At 47.0% G+C, this 24492-nt stretch overlaps 3 protein-coding genes across 3 annotated transcripts in view; all 3 read left to right on the top strand.

Annotated features, from left to right (window-relative positions):
* The window catches only part of LOC125448886 (zinc finger protein 256-like), a 68826-nt gene extending 47191 nt beyond the window's left edge, over positions 1–21635 (top strand). The window contains exon 4 of the mRNA XM_059641801.1: positions 21088–21635. The gene's annotated coding sequence lies outside the window, so the exon portion shown is untranslated. The remainder of the gene's footprint in view (positions 1–21087) is intronic.
* Positions 4953–6855, top strand: LOC132206776 (gastrula zinc finger protein XlCGF26.1-like). The gene has a single exon (XM_059641754.1). It carries the CDS (start codon positions 5130–5132, stop codon positions 6459–6461), a length of 1332 nt encoding a protein of 443 aa, XP_059497737.1. The 5' UTR covers positions 4953–5129; the 3' UTR covers positions 6462–6855.
* LOC125448887 (uncharacterized) overlaps positions 6895–24492 on the top strand; it is a 42917-nt gene continuing 25319 nt past the window's right edge. Inside the window, 9 exon segments of the mRNA XM_059641825.1 lie at positions 6895–10134; positions 11681–11768; positions 15215–15330; positions 15837–16155; positions 17579–17707; positions 19470–19556; positions 20497–20637; positions 21245–21335; positions 22159–22271. Of these exon segments, the coding sequence (XP_059497808.1) occupies positions 9296–10134; positions 11681–11768; positions 15215–15330; positions 15837–16155; positions 17579–17707; positions 19470–19556; positions 20497–20637; positions 21245–21335; positions 22159–22271 (1923 nt within the window). The 5' untranslated portion in view covers positions 6895–9295.

Here is a 24492-nt window from a genome sequence, read left to right as displayed (position 1 = left end):
TGCCTTTGGAGCAAGAGCCTGCCAGAAACACGTGACCATCTGTGGGAGACAAGTTCTCCACATTTGTCGTTAAAGAATCCCGAAGAGTCGCAATTCTCAGACAGAAAACCTCATCTCTGTATCAAACGGGTGTCCTTTTGTTTTTTTCTTAGAAGTGGCCCTGTGTTGTCAGCCTCAAACTGTCTCCAAATCAGACTATTAAGGGTTAATTGGGCATGGCTTTTTAAGCAATCGAAGGAGGATACGTGAAAGACAGCAAACACAGCCCTGTTCTAGCCGGAAGGTAAACTAAATATGATTTGGCTGGTATAACAAGGTGTGGAGCTGGATGAACACAGCAGGCCAAGCAGCATCAGAGGAGCAGGAAGGCTGATGTTTTGGGCCGAGACCCTTTCTGAAGAAGGGTCTAGGCCCGAAACGTCAGCCTTCCTGATCCTCTGACGCTGTTTGGCCCGCTGTGTTCACCCAGCTCTACACCTTGTTACCTCAGACTCTCCAGCAACTGCAGTTCCTACTGGCTATGGCTTGGCTGGTCTTGGGAACAGACTGCCATGCAGAGGCACGGAGACACCTGCATCTGTGTTTTTGTTTTGCCACAGAGGAATGGGTGGGAAAAGTACTCAAGACGTCACCATACTGTAATATCCGATTCAGAATAGTAATAACACTGGGGACTTCTTCCCAGCTCCAGAGATTTTCAACATCAGACTGCAGTTCGGGAAACATGGGAACAGAAACAGAGCTCCAAGAGCCAGCCTTCAACCCAGGGTACCCCGATGTGAAGACAAGTCAGTGAGACCCACTCCTTGACTGTATCTCAAGGTGTTTAGGCGAATGGAGTCACTCATTAGTTTGCAGATGCCCAAAGTAGACTAAGCTAGTAAATTTGCTTTACCTCGAAGCGCCCACATCTTCTTGTAATCATCCTGATCAGACCTTTCACCTTACCACTTGGTGGTAACAGTGAAGGATCTGAGTAGAATGTTCAAGAAGGAGAAGGGAGAGGAGGAAGACCGAGGGACGAGTTCCCTAACGTGTTCGCTGCAGAGCAGAATGCTGTCCGCACCACTTCGGCGAGACCAAAACATTCTGTACCCACAGTATGTTGGTCCTCTGGTATCAGTGAACCATCCGCAACTGTCCCAGTTGTACACCACCTTTATCCTGCTATCAGAGTTGTCACAGTTTCACTGGCTTTACGTTTTGAGGAGCTGGGAGAAGCAGCTATATTTAATGGAAGTTACCAAGTCACTGGTATATTCGAAAGTGCAACTGAGAGTTGCATGTTGAGATGTTTGGATTACCAGCAGCAGAAGCTGCACTGAAAATTGTAGGAATATATAATAGGAGTGTGTCTTTCATAGACTTTTAAGAGAGGTTTTGGAAGGAACAACTGAGTCAGAAATTGTCTTAGTCAGAGTCAATCAGTGTGGAAGCAGGCCCTTTGGTCCCAACAAGTCCCTGCCAACCCTAATCCCAAACTAAACTGGACCCGCCTGCCTGCTTCTGGCCCATTTCCCTCCAAACCTTTCCTCTTCGTCTGCTTATGCGAGTGTCTTTTAAACATTTTAATTGTACCCACATCCATCACTTCTTCAGGAAGTTCAATCCACATGCAAACCTCCTTCTGTGCAAAATCTAAAAGTTGCCTCTGGTGTCTTTACTTAAATCTTTCTGCTCTCACCTTAAAAGTATGGCCCTGAGTCTTGAAATCTCCCGTCGTGGAGAAAAGACACCTACTGTTAACCCTAACTGTACCCCTCACAATTTCTGTAATAAGTTCGCCTACGATGCCCATTTGTGTGCTTTACAGTTGAATAAAGAAAATAGAAAGCTGGTAAATGAGCTGGAGGGTTAAAAAAAGATTTCCAACAGGAAACTCATTAGGTGTGATACAAGGAAAAGGCTGTGAGTAGTCCCAGCACTGTGACTGGTCAACCTGGATGCAACCAACAATGCTGAAATGGACTTCAGCCCTTGATACAGTGAAAGTCAAAACACAGCAGACAGAAGTGTGTGAACAGACAGAGGCTGGGACTGTCATCTTGGCGAGGCGAGGCAGGTCTCCTTGAGAATGTAACTGGTAGTGCTTGGTTCCAAACCTGTGAGGCCAAGCAAGTCATGTCACCAAGGACCTGGAAGGGGTGGACAAAGGAGTAGAAGCCCTTAAGGCACGCTTAGGGAAGAGGCCAAAATGTCCTTTTCCCCTAGTGAAGTTAAAGAGGCCTTCTATGAAAGCTGGACTATATTCATAGAGAGTTCCCATGACCGTAATAAGGAGAGCAGCACTTACATTCCCTTCAGCTCTGCGCGAAAGCAAAGTGTAGACTGAAAACGTCATAGGTTGAAGATTTTCATATCACGTATCACTGAAAAGTTTAAAAAGCGTTTTTGTTTAAACTGCTATAGGAAGATGTTACAAGAAAAAACGGTTTGGCTTGTCCTCAAAACATGGATGAATCTTTCAGGAAGATATCCAATTTGAACTCTGAATTTGGAATGACAAACGTTCTATCTGTGTACTCGTATAATTTCTTCCCGAAAGCGGCCTTGAAACAAAGTATGAGAAAAAGTTTTCTTTAAGACAAGATTTTGACAGTTTTTTTTCCCCAAAAACTGAATAATGTGAAAGTGTCAAGTGAAAATGTAAGTTGTTGATCGTCTGTTTTGAAGAGATCGATGGTTGCAACGTAGTGCCAAGCTTAAAAATGATGCAGAGTCTTACAGTACAGACACAGGTCTTTCAGCCCAACTCGTCTATTCTGAAATAATCCCATTTGCCTGTGTTGAGCCTATATTCCTATAAACCTTTCCTATCCATGTACCTTTACATATATCTTTTAAATGTCATGATTGAACCTGTCTCTACCACTTCCTCTGGCAGCTCGTTCCATGTACGCACCACCCTCTGTGTGAAAAAGTTGCTCCTCGGGCCCCTTTTAGATATTTCCCCTCTCGCCTTAAACCTGTGCCTTCTAGTTTTGGACTCCCCCACACTGAGAAAAAGACCTTGGCTAATCACCGTATCTAAAGCCCTCACGATTTTATAAACCTCTGTATGGTCACCCCTCAGCCTCCAATGCTCCAGGGGAGATAAGAGTCCCAGCCTCTCATTAAAACTCAAATCCTCCAATCCCGGCAGCATCCTTGTAATTTTTTTTTCTCCAACCTTTTTTCAGGTTAACAACGTCTTTCCTCTCCCAGAGCGACCCAAATTCTGTGCACTATATTAAAAATGGCCTTACCAAAGTCTTATACAGAAACAACATGACATCCTAACTCCGATACACAATGCTCTGGTGTCATACACTGCCTTCAGACTGTGACTCCTTGGTTCTGGACCCACCATCGGGAACATCCTCCCTGCATCTTCCCTGTCCAGTCCTGTTCGAATGTTCGAATAAGTCTCTCTGCAATCCCCACTGCTCTTTAGGGTCTCATCAAAATGAATACATGCAGAAATGTGCACTCCAATGCAAAGCCAATTTATTAATTTCAGCTACTGTAGGTACATGCAAACTAATGCATGACCATACTGGCTTAAACAATTCTTGATACAGTCAACAAGTGAGAGTCACTGCCTTGTCTTCATGTCAGGCTGGCGGCTGGCACTTGGAGCTATATTTCCATTCCCGTGAACCCCGTCTCTCGAACCCCAGTCCGACGGTGAAAGTCTCTCCAGCTGGGAAAAGTCCCAGTGTTAATACCATTCCGAATCAGACATTACATGGTGTATTGCCATCTCTGAGTACTGTCCCCTGTCATTCCCTTGTGCAAAAAACAGGGCCGGGTGTCTCTGTGCCTTTGCACGGCAGTCTGTTTCCATGATTCTTGCAGTTACCTTTCAGCCAGAACAGGCTATGTTTACCCAAAGCTTGTTTTTGATCCTTTGATCCCAACACTGCTAATGGTCCTGGAAATTCATCCCACCCATTCCAGGGATCAGTCTAGTTGCTACTTCCTGCTCTCCCTCAAAATTTGAAAAGTCAGTTAATTTTCCATCCTGCTGTCACCTTTACCTGGTCATTCACTGACTTCTCAGTTCCCTTCCTCCACATCTCTGTTTCCATTTCTGATGACGGGCTGGCCACTGATATCCGCTACAAATCCACTGACTCAGAGCATGAACTGTTCAATTAATGGTAAGGCCCTGGAAAATGTTGTTGATCAAAGAGATCTTGGAGCGCAGGTTCACAGTCGTTTGAAAGTGGAGTCGCACTTAGATATGATAGTGAAGAAGATGTTTAGTATGCTTGTATTTATTGGTCAGTGCACTGAGAGTGGGAGTTGGGAGGTCACGTACACTGTATTCCTTCAGCCATTTTTGGAATAATGTGTGCAATTCTGGTCGCCCTGCTACAGGAAGGATACAGTGAAACTTGAAAGGATTCAGATAAGATTTACAAGGATATTGCTGCTGTTGGGGGTATGAGCGATGGAGAATCTGGATAGGCTGGGGACTATTTTTAAAGGAGCATCGGAGGCTGAGGGGTGACCTTACAGAGACTTATGAAATTATGAGTGGCATGCAGTGGGTAAATAGCCAAGCACTTTCCCGTAGGGTGGGGGAAGTATAAAACTGCAGAGCATTTAGAAGGCATCTGGATGGGTAAATGAACAGGAAGGGTTTAGAGGGATATGGGATAAATGCTGTCAAACGGGATTAGATTTATAAAGGAAACGTGTTTAGCAAGCTTTTGTGCTCCCGAGATGCTGCTTGGCCTGCTGTGTTCATCCAGCCCCACACTTTGTTCCCGTGTTTAGCATGGACGAGTTCGACCAAAGGGTGTATTTCCGTGCTGTACAGGTATCTGATTCGATGTTGGACAGAGGGGGGAGTTTCAGTGAGTGTGAAGTTAAAACTAAACCCTGCGCTTTGTTGGAACGGATGCCCTGGAGACAAGTGAAGGGAAGGTGTTTGTTGCAAAGTGACCCCTCCCCCAGAAACCTCAGCACGAGGCCCCCGTAGGCCCTTTGTCTGCAACAGGCGCAGCTCCTATTGGCTGGCTCTGTAATTGAACGTAATGCGGTCCGGCCAATAGACAACGTTGGAGGACCGAAAGCATTGTGGTCCTCCAGCCAATCAGAGCTCCCCATTGCGTGAATGCGGAAGTTGGCCCATTCTGAGGATGTTCATTGCCGCTGTGCCTGAAGTAACATCTCTCCAGGAGACACCGTCCGGGGTTCCTGTGTGTGGGGACTTCAGTTCATCATCCAACCTGGAGGGCCACAAGGACAACAACACCGAGGAGAAGCCATGGCTGTGTGGGGACTGTGGGAAACGATTCAAGTTCCCATCTGGGCTGGAGACTCATCGGCGTGTTCACACCGGGGAGAGGCCATTCATATGCTCCGACTGTGGGAAGGATTTCCCTGACTCCTATTCCCTGCTGCGACACCAGCGAGTTCACACTGGGGAGAGGCCGTTCACTTGCTTCAGGTGTGGGAAGGGATTCAGTCAGTTATGCAACCTTCAACAACACGACAAAATTCACAGCGGAGAGAGGCCATTCATCTGCTCCAATTGTGGAAAGGGTTTCGAAAATTTCTCTGCCCTACTGACACACCAGCGAATACACACTGGACAGAAGCCGTTCACTTGCTCGGAGTGCGGGAAGGGGTTCGATCAGGCTGCTTCGCTGGTGGCCCACAAGCAAGTTCACAGCGGGGAGAGGCCATTCTCCTGCTTCAGGTGTGGGAAGGGATTCAGTTTGCTATCTGCCCTTCGAAAACACGAGCAGATTCACACCGGGCACAGGCCATTCACATGTTCTGAGTGCGGGAAGGGGTTCGCTCGCTCCTCTTCCCTACTGTCACACCAGCGAGTTCACACCGGGGAGAAGCCATTCACCTGCTTCGCGTGTGAAAAGACATTCTGTCAGTTGTACAGCCTTCAAAAACACGAGAGAACTCACACCGGGGAATGGCCGTTCACCTGCTCGGAGTGCGGGAAGGGATGTAGTTCATTATCCAGACTGCTGGCACACCAGCGGGTCCACACCGGGGAGAGGCCATTCACCTGCTCTGAGTGCGGAGAAACGTTCAGCGATCCATCCGGGATGCGGAGACACCAGCGGGTCCACACCCGGGAGAAGCCGTTCACCTGCTCTGCATGCGGGAAGGGATTCGCTCACGCCGGTGACCTCAGAACTCACCAGCAACTTCACACCGGGGAGAGGAGGTTCACCTGCTCAGAGTGTGGGAAAGGATTCACTCAGTCGGGCCCACTGTTGACCCACCAGCGCATGCACACTGGGGAGCGACCATTCCCCTGTACCATCTGTGGGAAAGCATTCAGGGACTCACCAACTCTGCTGAGACACCAGCGAATTCACACCGGGGAGAAGCCATTCATCTGCTCTCTGTGTGGGAAGGGATTTATCCAGAGGTACAAGCTGTGGAGACACCACAAAGTTCATCAGCGAAGACAGCAGTTGGACGCTGTTGTTCATTGCTGCTGAGAATCACATCCAGGACCGAGCCTTGTTCATTCGGACAGTGTGAAGTGGGAGGGACAGTGGGCATTTTATTGCAGTGGGGCTGACACTGTTTCAGCCTGGAACTGCACATTTCCTCTGAAATGATCCCCAGCAGCTGACGAACAACATTTGTTTTATCCTGTTTAGGAAATAGGGTTTGCCTATCACTGCGGGTATGTCTAAAATCAACACATGACATGGCATCTCAGAGCAGGAGTACACCATTCAGTCCCTTATGCCTGCTCCACAATTTACTTCCATCAAGGCTGATCGCATGTCGGCCTGAACTCCACTTTCCTGTCTACCTTCCATAACCCTTCAACCTGTTACTAATTAAAAATCTGAAGCTGGATGAACACAGCAGGCCAAGCAGCATCTCAGGAGCACAAAAGCTGACGTTTCGGGTCTAGGCGCGAAACGTCAGCTTTTGTGCTCCTAAGATGCTGCTTGGCCTGTTGTGTTCATCCAACTACACACTTTGTTATCTTGGATTCTCCAGCATCTGCAGTTCCCATTATCTCTGATCACTAATTAAAAATCTGTCTATCTCCTCCTTAAATTTACTCCATGTCCAGTCATCCACAGCACTCTGGGGGATTGAATCTCACATATTAATGACCTTTTGAAGAAAGTTACTTCTTCACATCTCTGTTTGAAATCCGTAAGACCATAAGACATAGGAGTGGAAGTAAGGCCATTCAGCCCATCAAGTCCACTCCGCCATTCAATCATGGCTGATGGGCATTTCAACTCCACTTTCCCGCACTCTCCCCATAGCCCTTGATTCATTCTGAGATCAAGAATTTATCGATCTCTGTCTTGAAGGCATCCAACGTCCCGGCCTCCACTGCACTCGGAGGCAATGAATTCCACAAGCCCAACACTCATCTCTCATCCTACAACCTCTCATTCGAAAGTGCCTTACAAGGGGAAATACCCTTCCGATACTAAGTATATAAGTAAAAATGATGAATAAGCTGAACTAGTCCTATCTGCCAGCTTTTGGCCCATATCCCTCTAAACCTTTCAAATCTGCATGCCTGTCCAAATGTCTTTTAAATGTTGTAATTGGACCCACCTCTACCACTTCCTCTGGCAGCTTGTTCCTTATATTGACCATACTCTTGTGTGAAAAATCTGACCCTTAGGCCCCTTTTAAATCTTTCCCTTCTCTCATTAATCCTATAGCCTCTGGTTTTGGACTCCCCTTTCCTGGGGAAAAGATCTTGGTTTCACTTTAGCGATGGCCCTCATTATTTATAAATGTTTTTCGGCCACCCATTCTGTCCAGCCTCTTCTTATAACTCAAAACCTCCACCCTCAGTAATATTCTTGTAAATCTTTATTGCACACTTTGCAGTTTATTAACAGCCTTCCTGTAGCAGTGTGACCAGAATTGTACACAGTACCACAAATGCAGCCTTAACAATGTTGTAACATGTCGTCCCAATCCCGATATTCAACACTCTGATCGATGAGGGCAAGCGTACTGAACACCTTCTTCACCACCTTATCTGCCTTCAATGTAATTTTCAAGGAACTATGTATCTGTACCCCTATGCTCTCAGTTTGACAACACTCCCTACTTACATTTATCTAAATTAGACCCCATCTGCCACTCCTCGGCTGAGCTGATCAAGATCCGTTGTACTCTTAGACGGCCTTCTTCACCTTAAACTCTACCAGCAACTTTGTTGCCATCAGCAAACCGACTAACCAGGCCTGTTTATCATCTCGTCTAAATTATTTACGTAACTGACGAATACCAGTGGATCAACAAGTGGTCCTTGCAACACACCGCTGGTCACAGGCCTCCAGTCTGAATGCCAATCTTCTACCACCACTCTCCGACTCTTATTGTCAACCCAACTTCATTTCCCATTGGCCAGCTGTCCCTGGATTCCACGCAATGGAACCCTGTGTCAACACAGGGAGCAAAATATCACCACACCTTCTTGTGAAGGGTTAGTTGCACATGGCAATAAGTGGTTGAGAGGGAATATGTGAGAAACAGGCTTCGGTTAAACACAACCTGTTCTGGCTGGAAGTCAACTGCAATGACTGGCTGTGCAAAACATTGGGGACTTTTACTAGCTCCAGAGACTTTCACTGTTGGACTGGGGCTTAAGGACACCAGATCATGGAAGCAGAAATAGAGTGACAAGCACCAGACAACACCCAGGAGACCCCAATCTGAAGACAGTGAGACTCAGTGGTTGACTGGATCCAGAGTTGTTTAAGCTCACAGAGTTACTCTTTAGTTTGCATTACCTGAACGCGATCAAGTGAATAAGGTTGTTTTTTATTGGAGCGCACATTTCTGCTTGTATTTATTTTGATCAGAGAGCAAGCGATGTCAATATCTTTTGAGAGAGACTGAGAGCAAACTTTCCAGAGTCTGCTCCCTACTCCCTGGATTGACTCACTTTCCCTCCAGTTCCTGCAAATTAACAGTGTAACCTCAGAATGAGAACGGGAGTGGGAACAGAGAGTGTTGAGCTCACAGAAGTTGGACAGAGGGGGGAGTTTCAGTGAGTGTGAAGTTAAAACTAAACCCTGCGCTTTGTTGGAACGGATGCCCTGGAGACAAGTGAAGGGAAGGTGTTTGTTGCAAAGTGACCCCTCCCCCAGAAACCTCAGCACGAGGCCCCCGTAGGCCCTTTGTCTGCAACAGGCGCAGCTCCTATTGGCTGGCTCTGTAATTGAACGTAATGCGGTCCGGCCAATAGACAACGTTGGAGGACCGAAAGCATTGTGGTCCTCCAGCCAATCAGAGCTCCCCATTGCGTGAATGCGGAAGTTGGCCCATTCCGAGCATGTTCATTGCCGCTGTGCCTGAAGTAACATCTCTCCAGGAGACACCGTCCGGGGTTCCTGTGTGTGGGGACTTCAGTTCATCATCCAACCTGGAGGGCCACAAGGACAACAACACCGAGGAGAAGCCATGGCTGTGTGGGGACTGTGGGAAACGATTCAAGTTCCCATCTGGGCTGGAGACTCATCGGCGTGTTCACACCGGGGAGAGGCCATTCATATGCTCCGACTGTGGGAAGGATTTCACTGAGTCCTCTTCCCTGCGGCGACACCAGCGAGTTCACACTGGGGAGAGGCCGTTCACCTGCTCGGTGTGCGGGAAGGCATTCGGTCGGATATCCAGCCTTCTAAAACACGAGCGAATTCACACCGGGGAGAGGCCTTTCAGCTGCTCCGAGTGTGGGAAGAGATTTGTTCACTCCTCGTCCCTACTGTCACATCAGCGAGTTCACACCGGGGAGAAGCCGTTCACCTGCTCCGATTGTGGGAAAGTTTTCGCTCACTCCTCTTCCCTAGTGACACACCGGCGAGTTCACACCGGGGAGCGGCCGTTCAGATGCTCGGAGTGTGAGAAGGGATTCACTCAATCAGCCCAACTGTTGGTCCACCAGCGCGTTCACACTGGGGAGCGACCATTCCCCTGCACCGTCTGTGGGAAAGCATTCAGGGATTCCTCGGCTGTGCTGAAACACCAGCGAATTCACACCGGGGAGAAGCCGTTCACCTGCTCTGTGTGTGGGAGGGGATTTATCCAGTCATGCAAGCTGCGGAGACACCAGAAAGTTCATCAGAAGCAGCTGGATTCTGGTATTCTTGTTGCTGAGAATCACATCCAGGACTGAACCGTGTTCATTCGGACTTTCGGTGAAGTGGGAGGGGCAGAGGCCTTATTTCTGCAGGATTGGCCACTGTCACCACTTTGCTTCCAGTGAGGCTGGTGCTGTTTGAGCCTGGCACTGCACAGTCCTGCTGAAATGATCCATAGAAGCTGATAAACAACATTTATTTTTTCCTGGTTAGGAAGCAGACTTTGTCTACCTCAGCAGGCAGATCTAAAGTCACCATATTTCGTACATGACATATCGGAGTAGTAGGAGGCTATTCAGCCGTGTACTGCCTGCGTCACTATTTGATACCATCAAGGCTGATCTCAGCTTGTCCTCAATCCCACTGTCTTGCCCGCTGTCCATAACCCTCTGACCTATTACTCTTTAAAAATCTACCTCCTCCTTAAATTTACTCCATGTCCAAACATTCACCGCACTCTGGGGAGTGAATTTCACAGATTAACAACTCTTACAGGGAAGTAATTTCACCCCTTCTCCATTTAAAATCTGCTTCTCCTTAATGTAAGTCTACGATCTCTCGTTATAAATTGCCCCACAATGGGAAATATGGTTCCTATGCTGTGTTAAGGAGTAAACAGAGCTCCAACTGCCAGCTGTCATTCAGGAGAACCTGACATGAAGACAAGTGATACTCACTCATTCACTGTAACTAAAGTCGTTTAAGCTAATTGTGTCACTCATTGTTTTGCACGTTATTAAAGCAGTTTAACTTTGATAAATTTGCTTTGTATTGGAGCACACATTTCTTCTTGTCTTCAATTTGATCAGACCTTAAGGAACCCATTCAGTGCTTTCACCTGAACAGTGCGAGAGGCCCTGTGCAATCCTTTCTGGAGAGACAGCCCACCCATTCCAGGGACCAGTCTAGTTGCGTACCACTCTGTTGGCTTTAATCCTGACTTGTTTATCAAACCTACTGAAAAGAGGTGGTGCTGTTATCATCTGATGTGCTGACCCTAATCTTGCAGAGGCTGAGCACCAATCCTCGGACACTTCCTCCACCCAGGTCCCCTGGATTGTGACTTCCACCACTGGCTATTGGGCTGTAGGTCCCAGGTCTCTCCCAGACCTTGTTCCCTCTGTAGAGCTCCCTTCCACAGCTTCATAACTCACAGATCCCCATGCTGCCACCAACTCTGATTCGAACTTCGTCCCAAAATCCATCCAAAACCTCATTTTTTTTCCAGCCTGTTCCTGCCCTGACTCAAAGATAACAAAGTGTGGAGCTGGATGAACACAGCAGGCTAAGCAGCGTCTTAGGAGCACAAAAGCTGATGTTTCGGGCCTAGACCCTTCATCAGAAAAAGCTTTTTCTGATGAAGGGTCTAGGCCCGAAACGTCAGCTTTTGTGCTCCTGAGATGCTGCTTGGCCTGCTGTGTTCATCCAGCTCCACACTTTGTTATCTTGGATTCTCCAGCATCTGCAGTTCCCATTATCCCTGCCCTGACCCATCTTGGTTCTTCTTGTCTTGATTCTATTTCTTGCTGCGCACTCTCTTCCCACTTGCACTTGTGATTTCTTTTGGCATTTTGCGTCAGTTTCACACTTATCCAGTTTCCTGGTCAGAGCCACTACCTCTTCACATTGGATGTGGAAACCCTCTACACATCCATTTCCTCCAGTCAGGTTAGTTTGAGAGTTCTCTGTCTTCTTCCTCCTGAAGAAGATCTGTACTGCTACCATCCACCACCAGCTTCCACCACCTGACCGAGTTCTTCCTCACGTCGATCAACTTCTCCTTTAATGGCTCTCATGTTCTCTGACTCAAAGGTGTGGTCATATTCTGTCCTGCTGCGGAGTATGTGGATCGTCACTTGTTTCAGTTCTACTCAGGCCCCTGTTCACAACGCTTTCTCCTGTACATCGACAACGCTTTTGTTGCTGCTTCCTGCTCTCACCCAGAATTGGAAAAGTCAAACAGTTTTGCTTCTGATTTCTGTCCTGCTCTCACAGTCACCCAGTTCATCCCTGACTTCTCAACTAACCTTCCTTGATATCTGTTTCCATTCCACCTTGAACCTACCGATTTCCATAGTTACCTGGACTGTACATCCTCGCACCTTGCTCCCTGTAAAGACTCCATTGCATTCTCCCAGTTTCTCCATCTCTACCACTTTTCACCAGGGCACCCCCCCAACCTGACCACTTTCCTCAGCTCTGCATTCCCCTTCAATTGAGTTTGATAGGATCTTTCGCCTTGTCCGACATATCTCCCACACTTCTTTCCTGCCCTCTTCCCCGCTTTCCCAGAAGGACAGCTTATCCCTTGTCCTGTGTTCAACCCCACTAGTCTCCACATTCATAGGACCATGCCCCACCACTTGTGCTACCTCCAGGCAGATGCCACCACCAAACACGTCTTCCCCTACCCTCCACTGACATCATTCAACAGGGACCATGCTGTGACACCCCGGTCCACTCTTCCATCACTCCCAACACGTCCTCACTCCCCTGTGGCACCTTCCCGTGCAATTGTGGAAGGTGCAACATTTGCCCATCCACCTCTTCCCTTCTCACTATCCAAGGCCCCAAACACACCTTCCAGGTGGAGCAGTATTTCACTTGCACTTTTTCTTCAATCTAGTCCACTTGCTGATCACAGCGCGGTCTCTTTTACGTTGGCAACAGACTGGGTTTGGACTGCTTCACAGACTCGCACTACTCTGTTCTTAGGAATGACCCCGACCTCCCAGACGATTATCATTTCAATGAACCACTTTACTGTCATGCTAACACCTCTGTCTGTGGTCTGCTGTCGTGTTTCGTCGTAGCTGAATGCAAGCTGGAGGAACAACAACTCATTTTCCTCTTCAGCATTTCACAGCCTCTCACTCGAGGCTGAGTTCTGCAATGTCACAGAATGAACTCCATTATTCTTACGTATCCAGGCTGAGTCTTGTTGGGTCCTGCTCTTAGCAGTGTGAACCTCTTCTCCTCTTGATGAACATTTACACCTATTTTACGTCTCTATCATTCCTTACCATAATTATCATCACCCTTGCCTTTTGTTCTGGGCGCACTCAACACTGCATTCCAAATGTGATCGCAACAATCCCGTGTATTGCTGAAGTGTGACCCCCCCCCCCCAATTCTTGATTCCCCTCAGGATACATGACATGATTTCACTCGCTTTGTTAATTACTTGCTGCATTTACACACCAACCTTTTGCAATTCATGCACACGACATGCAGATCCCTTTTAATTTGTTTTAATGAATTCTACAACTTCAGAGGATTATCTCCGTTATTCTTACATCCCCAAGCTGTGTCTCTTTCGTGATGTCGGTGCTTGCTGTCAGCAACGTGAACCCATTCTCTTCTCAGTTAAAATTTACACCCTATTTAAAATAACAACGACAGAATTCCAAAGTATAGAGGGAATTGGGTGTTCCAGTGTACAAAGCATTAGTATGCAGGTACAGCAAGCGATTAAAAAAGGACAAAGTGAATGATATCCTTTAGTGAAATTAAGGATGTTATGCTTCAGTTATACAGGATGTTGATGCAACCACATCTGGAGTACTGTGCACAGATTTGGTCTCTTTATTTAAAGAAGGATGCAAATGTGGTGAAGTAGTTCACAAGAGGTTTACTGGAATGAACAGGTTTTGATATGAGGAAAGGTTGGATGGACTTTGCTTGAATCCACTGGAGTTTAGAGAGTGAGGAGTGATTTGATTGAAGTGCTTAAGATCCTTAATAGTCTTGACAAGATGTGAAATTGATGTTTACTGTTGTGGGGTCAACCAGAACTAGGGGACATTGTTTTTAACATTAGGCATCATCATCCTTTTAAGTTACAGGTGAGGAGACGTTTTCCCTCTGAGATTTCTGGGACTTTGGGAACTCTCTGCTTCAGAAAGCAGTGGAGGCGAGGAGGTCGTTGAGTGCATAGATAGATTTGTATTGGGTGGTGGAACCAAAGGGGACGTGGACTGCCAAACACAAGCAGATTTGCCACAATCTTATTAAATGGCAAGCTTTCCCCTCACCTCCATCCCAGGCCCCAAAGAAACCTTCCACATCAGACAGATGTTCACCTGCACATCGCTTTATATCCGCTGTTCTCAATGTGGCATCCTCTATATCGGTGGGACCAAGCGGAGAGTCAGTGACTGCTTTGTAAAGCACCAATGCTCGGTTCGCGACAAACGACAACACCTCCCAGTTGCGAACCATTTCAACTGCCACCCCCTGGATGACATGTCCATCCTGGGCCTCCTCCAGTATCACAACAATGCCACCCAAAAACTGGAGGAACAGCACCTCATATTCTGCCTTGGAGGCCTACAACCCAACGGTCTCAATGTGGACTTTACTAGCTTCAAAATCTCCCCACCCCCGACCTCACCCGAAGACTAGCCCTCCCTCTCATCTCCGCCTCCTTGACCTGTCCGTCTTCTCTCCCACCTATCCGCTTCTCCTGCCTCACTGACCATTCCCCATCACTACCTGCCTGCTATCACCACCCCACCTACCTTCCCCAGCCCAAAGCCCCCTTCTCTCCATTTATTTCAGCGCCCCCTTGCCCTCCCCCCATTTCTGAAGAAGGGTCGAGGCGCGAAACGTCAGCTTTCCTGCTCCTCTGATGCTGCCTGACCTGCTGTGTTCTTCCAGCTCCATCTTGTGCTATCTCTGACTCCAGCCTCGGCAGTTCTTACTATCTCTGAGGAAGTTGCGGGGAGTGTGACGCTTAAAATTAAAACCTGTGCTTTGTTTGATCTCGAAACTGCAAAGTAAAGGGGAAGAATTTTGCAAAGTTCCTTCACCTTCCTCAGTCCTGGCGGAGGATGCCAGACTCACAGACGCGGTTTCTATTGGCTGGCCCCATCACCCATCGTCATGCGCAGGATGGCCAATTGGAAACCTTGGAGGACCGGAAGGATTCTGGTCCTCCTGCCAATCAGAGCTCTCCTGTTGTCTGAATGCGGAAGTCGAGCAATGAGCTCCTGCTGCTTGCTCCGCTGTCTCGATGAATGAAGATTGAGCTTCAACCCCAGCCCGCAACTTCCTCCAACAACTGTTAGCACAGCACTCTTTTCTCATTCTGCAGTGTAATTGTTGATTTGCAGGAGCTGAGGGGAAAGGATGTGAATCCAGACAAGCGGCAGACTCTGGAAAAGGTTGGTCCGGATCTGTCTGTCTCTCGTTTGAAATATATGGACATCCTTTGCTCCCTCAGCTTGATGTATTTACTTGTGATAATGGGAACTGCAGATGCTGGAGAATCCGAGATAACAAAGTGTGTAGTTGGATGAACACAGCAGGCCAAGCAGCATCTCAGGAGCACAGAAGCTGACGTTTCGGGCCTAGACCCTTCATCAGAGAACTTTATGTATTTATTTGCCTGGCTCAAAGGACGGCCTCTTTCCTAGTGATCACTATGAAGAACGGTGGTCTTCCGGAATGGCCGATATTCAGAGGACAGTAAGTTAATGGAGGACAGAGATAAGCCTGCGGCTGTTCTGTTCCGGGTGTTCAATATGTTATTTATCATCGTCTTTTGGCAAAGTGATTTCTGCGTTTGTATGACACCTAATTCCAATTGGTAATTCCTAATTTCAGTTACACGAACTGAGTTGAGATAGTTCCAGTGAACTGACTGTGGAGGAGCTATAAACAGTTATAGCGTGGAAAACAAACATTCTTCCAGGAGACACCATAAGCGTGTTGTGTGCTCGCGTGGACTTCCAGCCTCTACTGTATCATCCAACCTGGAGGGACACAAGGACGACAACACCGTGGAGAAGCCATGGCAGAGTGGGGGCTGCGGGAAACGATTCGCCCCCCCCCCCCCCCCCGGCTGGAGAGTCACCGACGTGGCCACACCGAGGAGAGGCCGTTCGCCTGCTCCGTGTGCGGGAAGGGGTTCGTTCTTTCGTCCACCCTGCGGACACACCAGCGGACGCACACCGGGGAGAATCTGTTCACTTGCGCTGAGTGCGGGAAACGGTTTGCTCTTTCGTCCAGCCTGCTGACCCACCGGCAGGTTCACACCGGGGAGAGGCCGTATGTCTGATCGGTGTGCGGGAAGGGGTTTATCCAGTCCTCTAAGCTGCGGTTACACCAGCGGGTCCTGCTACTGTCCTCGTTGTTGCGGCTGGGAGCCTCGGCCAGGACTGAACTGTGTTCTTTCTGACAGTGGGTGAGGTCGGAGGGCTTTCTCTCTCTCGGCAGTACGTCTTGTCCTGAAAGGCAAGCTGTATTTGCCAGGTGCTGCAGGAAGATCTAAAGTCAGCAGCAGATTTAGAGCATGGCGTCGAGAAGCGGGGAGTACCCCCTCCAGCCTGCTCCCGCCACTTAATACCATCAGGGCTGATCGCATTCTCGGCCTCAGCTCCATTTCCCCCTCTATTCTCAATAGCCCTTCAAAACCGTTACCAATTAATCCCCCCTCTCTGATGAAGGGTCTAGGCCCGAAACGTCAGCTTTTGTGCTCCGAAGATGCTGCTTGGCCTGCTGTGTTCATCCAGCTCCACACTTTGTTATGTGGGATTCTCCAGCATCTGCAGTTCCCATTATCTCTGATCACAATTTTAACCTCACTGCGAAGCCTCTTCCAGGGATGCCTAACCTGAAGAAGTTACCCTCTTCCCTCCAGACCAACCTCAGGGGATCACTCTCCCACTGCAACTCTCTTGTACCTAGCCCCTCCCTACCTCCCCACCTCTCCTCTCCTCTCCACCTATCTTCTCCATCCATCGTCGGTTCGCCTCCCCCTCTCTCCCTATTTATTTCAGAGCCCTCTCCCCATCCCCCTTTTCTGATGAAGGATCTAGACCCGAAACGTCAGCTTTTGTGCTTCTAAGATGCTGCTTGGCCTGCTGTGTTCATCCAGCTTCACACTTGTTATCACCAATTAAAAATCTGTCCAACTCCTCCTTAAATCCTGTCATCCACTTCCCTGTGGGGGCTGAATTCCACATGTCGATGACCCTTTTGAGGGAATTAATTTCTCCTCATCTCTGTTGAAGTCCTACCTAAAACTATGACCTCTAGATTGTCGCACAGGGGGGAAGACGTGCTGTCCACACCTACTTGGTCAACCCACTTTAGCACCTTTTCATGCTCCACCTTTAGATCTCTCATTCTAATCTCCAGAGACTGCAACCCAAAACTGCTCAAACTCCCTTCAGAGGGCAAAGCCCTCAACTCTGGAATCAATCTAGTAACTGTTCTCTGAACTGTCCTACAATGCAGTTACCTTCCTCCTTGTGTAAAGGGACCGACATTGTGTGCAGTAACTCCAGATCTCACCAACACCTTGTACATCTGCAACAACACTTCCCTAGTGCTTCAGCACTAAATATCAAAATTTCCTTTGTACTTCTTATTACCCACTGGACCTACATATTAGGTTTCGTGCACAAGGACCCCAAGATCCCTCTACACTGAAGCATTTTGAATTTTCTACATGACCATTTTTTTTAAAAGAGGAGGAACTGGAGTTGGATGTTCACCTCCTTGCGATTGCTCTGCCATTCAATCGGATCATTGCTGATCCCACACTCCTCGTGTCCACTTTCTTGTATTTCCACGCCCCACCCTCAAATCCCTTGATTCATGTACTGATCAAGAATAGTTCTATTCAGCTTTAAATATAAGTATACACGAGGATCCTGCCCCCACAGCTCTCTGTGGCAAGGTGAGAGACCCTCAACTCTCTTTGACATAAGGAGGAATCTGTCTCAATCTGCCCCCTTTTATGATGAGACTATGCCCTCTGGTCCTGGACTCTCCCAATGAAGAAGAATGATCTCTCAGCAGTTACTGTGTCTAGTCCTTAAGAATCCTACATGTTTCAATGAGATCACTGCTACTTATCCTTCTAAACTCCCGTGAGCACAGTTCCAACCTGTTTAGCCTTTGCTCATCCTTTGAAACCGGGGATCATCCTGATGAACCTTCTCTGAGCTGCCTGCAATCAGATGATACCTCTCCTTAAATAAGGGGACTTAAACTGCCCTCAGTACCCCCGGTGTGGTCTCACCAGCACCTTGTACGTTTATGGTAAGACTTCCCTACTCTCCTACTCCAAGCTCTTTGAAATAAGGGCCGAGGTTCTACCAATCTTCCTGATTACCTGTTAGCCACTGTGTTCTAGTATTTTTGTGTTTTGTACACAGGTACCCACCCCGAGAGTCACCGGAGTTGCATAGGTAACTCTGCTTGCCCCCACAGATGCTGCCAGACCTGCTGAGTTTCGCCAGCAATTTCTGGTTTAGCTTCAAACCTCCAGCACCTGCAGTTCCTTCTTTTATTTTGACCTCCAGTCCCTTTGTGTTGCAGGTTTCCTCTGCTTAAATAATACCTCGTCCTTTTGTTCTCCCATCCAAAATGAACAGTTTTGCCCCAATGTACTCTGCATTTGCCAACTTTTTGACCACTTATTCAAACTGTCAATATCTCTCTCTGTAAATTGTATCTCTCTCGCCACCAGCCTTTGAACCTATTTCGGTCTCACCTGCAAATTTTTTCAATAGTATGTTCACTTCCTTCCTCCAAGTCGTTAATATATATTGTAAACAGTTGGAGTCCCAGCACCAATCCCTGTGGAACTCCACCAGTCACAACTAAGCAACCTCATCCCCACTCTTTATCCCCACCAATATATCACCTGCAACACCATGTGCTCTTATGAATTAGCCTTTTGCGAGGCACCTTCTCTCTGTTTAGCTAATAAGTTGCCATTCTTATTCCTCCGACCACATTGGACAATCTCTCGCTTATCCACCTTAAGCTCCATCTGCCAAGTTTTTGCCCGTTCACCAGACCTACTTGGAGTGCATGAATCCAGAAATGATATCTGCGAACCAGATTATTCAGGGTTAAGTTGGAAATAGCAATAGGCAATCGACGGAGAGTGGAAAAATACAGGCTGTTTGGCATAAAGCCGGACTTAGCCTGGGAACAGGCTGTTTAGCAGGAATTCCTGGACTTGTGTGTGACCACCAAGCACAGGGAAATGGTTGGGAAATGTCCTCAGAAGAGACAATTCAGCACATCAAATCCAGCATGATAATATTGAGGGCTGTACAGTTTCTTGGACTGTATCTTTTTACGTATTCATTTGTGGGATGTGGGCCTGCATTTAGTGCCCATCCCCAGTTGCCCCTTGAGAAGATGGGGCTGAGCTGCCTTCTTTAACCCTGTGCAATTCACCTGCTGTGGGTTGACCCACAGTGCCACTAGGGAGGGAATTCTGGGATTCTGACCCAGCAGCAGAGAAGGAACAGTGATATATTTCCAGGTCAGGACGGTGAGTGTCTCGGATGGAAGCTTGGAGGTGATGGTGTTCCTGTATGCGTGTTGCCCTTGTCCTTCTAGATGGAGGTGGTCATGGGCCATCAGATTGTGTTTGTGACCAGTGTTGTGGAAACTGAGATCGAGCTCCAAGTCCTGGCCATCGCCATGGTTGCCAATGAGTGAAAGGATGTGCGAATCACTTGTTTGAATGTATGTAAAGTAATTTAAGCAACTTTATAAGTGAGGGTGGCACGGTTGCCCAATGCTTAACATTGAAGACTGAAGCATCCTCGATTGTTACTGAACTAACTTCAGTGACAATAGCACTGCCACTTGGAACATGGCTGTTTTGCTGCAGCTTACACAAGCCCCTCAGGACACAAGTCCAAAGCCCCTCATATACAATTTGGTCTAATTACAAAGCTGCAAATGGTTACTGTGTCAAAGTGTTAGAGATAATGGGCCATGCTTGTGCGCAGGTGGGCCACTTAGAGTCCATTGAAGACCATACAGTTACTGCACCTTCAGCAATTGTATGATACATGCACCCCAGCGTTTATACCAAGTATTGTGTTAACCATTCCTTTGAAATAACTAATGGAAATAAACTACCCGACCTCCACATACACCATCAACAGTACTGAGTCGTGGTTGAAGTGATGTACTCTTTACCATTCTAGATGGAGCAGGGTTGGAGATAGGTGCATTAAATTCTTCGGATATTGTGACTTTACAAAACAAGATTGCTGTATGGACCAAACTATCAGCACATTTAGCAAATTGGGTTCTGACCAACATGGTTCAGAAGTTTTCTGAAAGCCTCATCTGGGACATCACACTCAGGTGGATCTTAATGGGGAAGCTATTTGAACAGCGTGTAATTTGTTAGTGATATTGTTTGACTCAATGGCATGGACCAACCATCTCATTGCTATCTGTTGTTTCCAAAATGATTGTTTCGTCTCCCCCATGCTAGCTTAATGCTTAAGCCCGATTTATTTAAAACTAATTGTAATGCCACAGAATGTAAAGCTACCTTTTTGATCTGAAATAGTATACCCATGACAAATGTGGTGCAAGTTTACTTCTTTACTCTATCCGTTTGCAGACCTGGTTATGGCCACATGTTTCATTGCAAATGATAACAGTAGTTGATCAGAAATGGATGATTGTGAACAATGGCCAGAAGGCCGCGTATGCCCCTTCCGTTCCCCTAGCTTTGAACTGCGTACTTTGCAGCCTAGCAGGCGTACTCGCACATGAAGGAAGTCGCACCAATAATTCATCCATTCATGAAATTGGCCCTATCCACGTGTGTAACCAGTACTCATCTGAATGATGAGAGAGGAACAACCTGCCAACTTATATAGTGCTAAAATTTATGTTATCTATGATGCTATTAGAATAAAAGAATGGCAGGCCTTGTACTGCGTCATTAACCAATTACATAGGGTACCTCTATATGTGACATTTGAAACACTACAAACTTGCCTTGCACATCAGCAAGAAGCTGCCATGACTTTTTTTATTTAGAGCCATGATAATTAATTAGTACAGCAGACAATTTGGGGACTCTTTGCTGCGTATTATTGCTGCGATATATTTAAGGGGGTGGTCGCCCAAACCTGGAGCTGTTATGGTACCCAGTTATTGTGTTTATTGCTAATTGTTTGCTGTTTGTTTTTATTTGCTTATGTAGTTGCCTGCAAGCACTGACATGTGCAAGCTGATTATACAACTACTGGACACGCACATGTCAATGTAAAGTTTTGATCATCTGTTAACTGGACATGGTGGTCAGCCATTGATGGGGAGTTGGAAAACTACACAGGAACAGGCTGTTTTACAAAAAGCAGGACTTTGTGTGGGAGCAGGCCGTTTTACAGCAACACCTGGACTTGTTTGTGACCACCAAGCGCAGAGAAAGGCTCGGGAAAAGTACTCGAGGTAATTCAGCTTCTAACAACAAATCTGGTACACTATTCATTTCGGGGACTTTTTCCAGTTGTTAGACTTTATCGTCAGACTGAGTTCACAACCGGTGCTGTGGAAAGTGAGATTGAGCTTCATTGAGCCAGCCATTGCTGACATGTCCCCAGTGAACAAAAGGACATGGCACTCACTTGTTTGATTCTATCTAAGTAGTTTAAGCTAATAAATCTATTTAAATATATTTAAAATAGTGTAAGCGAATACTTAGTTCTAACGTGCAAGTAATTTAAGCTAATAAACTTGCATTATATTGAAGCGCACGTCTTTTTGCTTTCATTTTGATCTTAAAGAATCAGTTAAGGCACGTCAGCCTAATGTTACAACCAGCTACAGTCTTATTAAATGACGAGGCGTGCTGAATGGTCACATTCCTGTCTGAATTTGTACGTGAATCAAAGGACAAATTTTCACCCTTTTAGGGGGAACAATATCTTTTAACTGTAACAATTCAACAAATTTCAGCAGAAGGAAGACATGGATGAACAGACGAATAGAATTTGAAGACAGGATCAATTGCATTTGAAATCGTTCATGAAATGCAATCAATCAGTTTCCACAAAATGACCAGCATTTTTCCATAGCAGGCTTGTCACTAATACCTCTTGCTCTAATTACCAGTGAGACGGGTGTTTAGCTGACAGATGTTGGACACAGAAGGAAGTTTCAGGAAGTGTGAAGCTAAACACAGTGCTTTGTTTGATCTCAAACTACATGACTTGGAGGAAAATACAGTCATTTTTGCAAAGTACCCACGCCTCCCCCAATCCCTGAGCTGAAGGACAGGCGCGCTACCTATTGGCTGGCTCCCCAACGACTGCAGAGAATGACCAATGGAGAGCCCTGGAGGACCGGAAGGAGTCCGGTCCTCCTGCCAATCAGAGCTCCCCTATTGTCTGAATGCGGAAATTGGACAACGAGCTCCTGAAGCTGCCCGTTGCTGCTCTGTGTCTGAATGAAGATTGAGCTTCGCTCCCAGACTGCAACTTCCTGCTCTGTTCAACATCTGTGAGCACAGCACTCTCTCTTCTCACCCACACCCTTTTTCCATTCTGGAGTTGATTTTGTTGATTTGCAGTAACTGGAGGGAAAGGAAGTGAATCCAGCGAGGGGGTAGATTCTGAAAAGAGTGGTCTAGGTCTCTCCCTTTCTCTCTTCCCTCAACGACATTGATAACCTCTACTCCCTCAGCTTGACATATATTTATCTGGCTAGATGGATGGCCTCTTACCTAATGTTTATCGTTAAAGAGGTGGGTTCTTCAGCAGGTGGCTGATGATGAAATATTTTGCCTCCAAAATGCACGTTTGCCTGCAGAGAATGAACAGTTTTCAAGCCCACGATAATTCTGAGTCTGAGCTGAAGGGGAGTAGAAAAACGTTGCGTTTAATAATGTGGAAAAAGCAAGGATAGGTGGAGGAGGAGCTCTGTCCTTGGGCCTCTACTGTTTGTAATTTTTATTAATGACTTGGATGAGGGGATTGAAGGATGGGTCAGCAAGTTTGCAGACGACACAAAGGTCGGAGGTGTCGTTGACAGTGTAGAGGGCTGTTGTAGGCTGCAGCGGGACATTGACAGGATGCAGAGATGGGCTGAGAGGTGGCAGATGGAGTTCAACCTGGATAAATGCAAGGTGATGCATTTTGGACGGTCGAATTTGAAAGCTGAGTACAGGATTAAGGATAGGATTCTTGGCAGTGTGGAGGAACAGAGGGATCTTGGTGTGCAGATACATAGATCCCTTAAAATGGCCACCCAAGTGGACAGGGTTGTTAAGAAAGCATATGGTGTTTTGGCTTTCATTAGCAGGGGGATTGAGTTTAAGAGTTGTGAGATCTTGTTGCAGCTCTATAAAACTTTGGTTAGACCACACTTGGAATACTGCATCCAGTTCTGGTCGCCCTATTATAGGAAAGACGTGGATGCTTTGGAGAGGGTTCAGAGGAGGTTTACCAGGATGCTGCCTGGACTGGAGGGCTTATCTTATGAAGAGAGGTTGACTGTGCTCGGACTTTTTTCATTGGAGAAAAGGAGGAGGAGAGGGGACCTAATTGAGGTATACAAGATAATGAGAGGCATAGATAGAGTTGATAGCCAGAGACTATTTCCCAGGGCAGAAATGGCTAAGACGAGGGGTCATAGTTTTAAGCTGGTTGGAGGAAAGTATAGAGGGGATGTCAGAGGCGGGTTCTTTACACAGAGAGTTGTGAGAGCGTGGAGAGCATGTTGCCAGCAGTAGTTGTGGAAGCAAGGTCATGGGGGACATTTAAGAGACTGCTGGACATGCATATGGTCACACAAATTTGAGGGTGCATACATGGGGATCAATGGTCGGCACAACATTGTGGGCTGAAGGGCCTGTTCTGTGCTGTACTGTTCTATGTTCTATGTTCTAAATGTCCAGGCCACTTCTGGAAATATTGTGTGCAATTCTGGTCTCCCTACGATAGGAGGGATGTTGCTGGGGTTGGAGAGTTTGAACTGTGGTGAGTGGTTGAATAGGCTGGGGCTGTTTTCCCTGAAGTGTCGGAGGCTGAGAGGCGACCTTACCAAGGTTTATTAAATCAGGAGGGGCATGGATAGGGGTGAATAGCCAAGGTCTTCTCCCCCAGAGCAGGGGAGTCTGAAACTGGAGGGTTTTGGTTTAAGATGAGAGGGGAAAGATTTAAAAGAGACCTAAGAGGCAATGTTTTCTCACAGAGAGTGATGGTTATATGGAAAGAACTGCCAGAGAAAGTGGTGGAGGCTGCACAATTACAACATTTAAAAGTTCTCGATGGGTACGTGAATAGAAATGGTTTAAAAGTGAAATAGGCCAAAAGCTGTCAAGTGGGACTGGGTCAGGTTAGGAAGACTGGTTGATGTGGACAAATTGGATGGAAGGGTCTACAGCACAGAAACAGACCCTGAAGTGAAACAGATGGCAAGGTTGACCAGACTAAGAGCAAAGGGAGTGTTAATGGTAGTAGTTGAAGGGATTTCGATGATTTAGGTGCTCAGAATGGAGATAGCTTTGTTACACAGAGAGCAAAGCCACGTAGACAAGAGTATGTGTGCACACGTGGAGGATGGTGTTAGAAGGGCCGTAATAGAATTGAAGGACCGAGTAGATGGC

This window comes from Stegostoma tigrinum, chromosome 43 (genome assembly GCF_030684315.1).
Source record: "Stegostoma tigrinum isolate sSteTig4 chromosome 43, sSteTig4.hap1, whole genome shotgun sequence".
In the NCBI taxonomy this organism is placed as follows: Eukaryota; Metazoa; Chordata; class Chondrichthyes; order Orectolobiformes; family Stegostomatidae; genus Stegostoma; species Stegostoma tigrinum.
The sequence above is the reverse complement of the archived record's forward strand: the minus strand, read 5'-3'. Positions and strand labels throughout refer to the sequence as shown.

Bases quoted from the DNA above. Each gene is read 5' to 3' on its own strand.
- LOC132206776 (XM_059641754.1), top strand. From the start codon at position 5,130: ATGTTCATTGCCGCTGTGCCTGAAGTAACATCTCTCCAGGAGACACCG.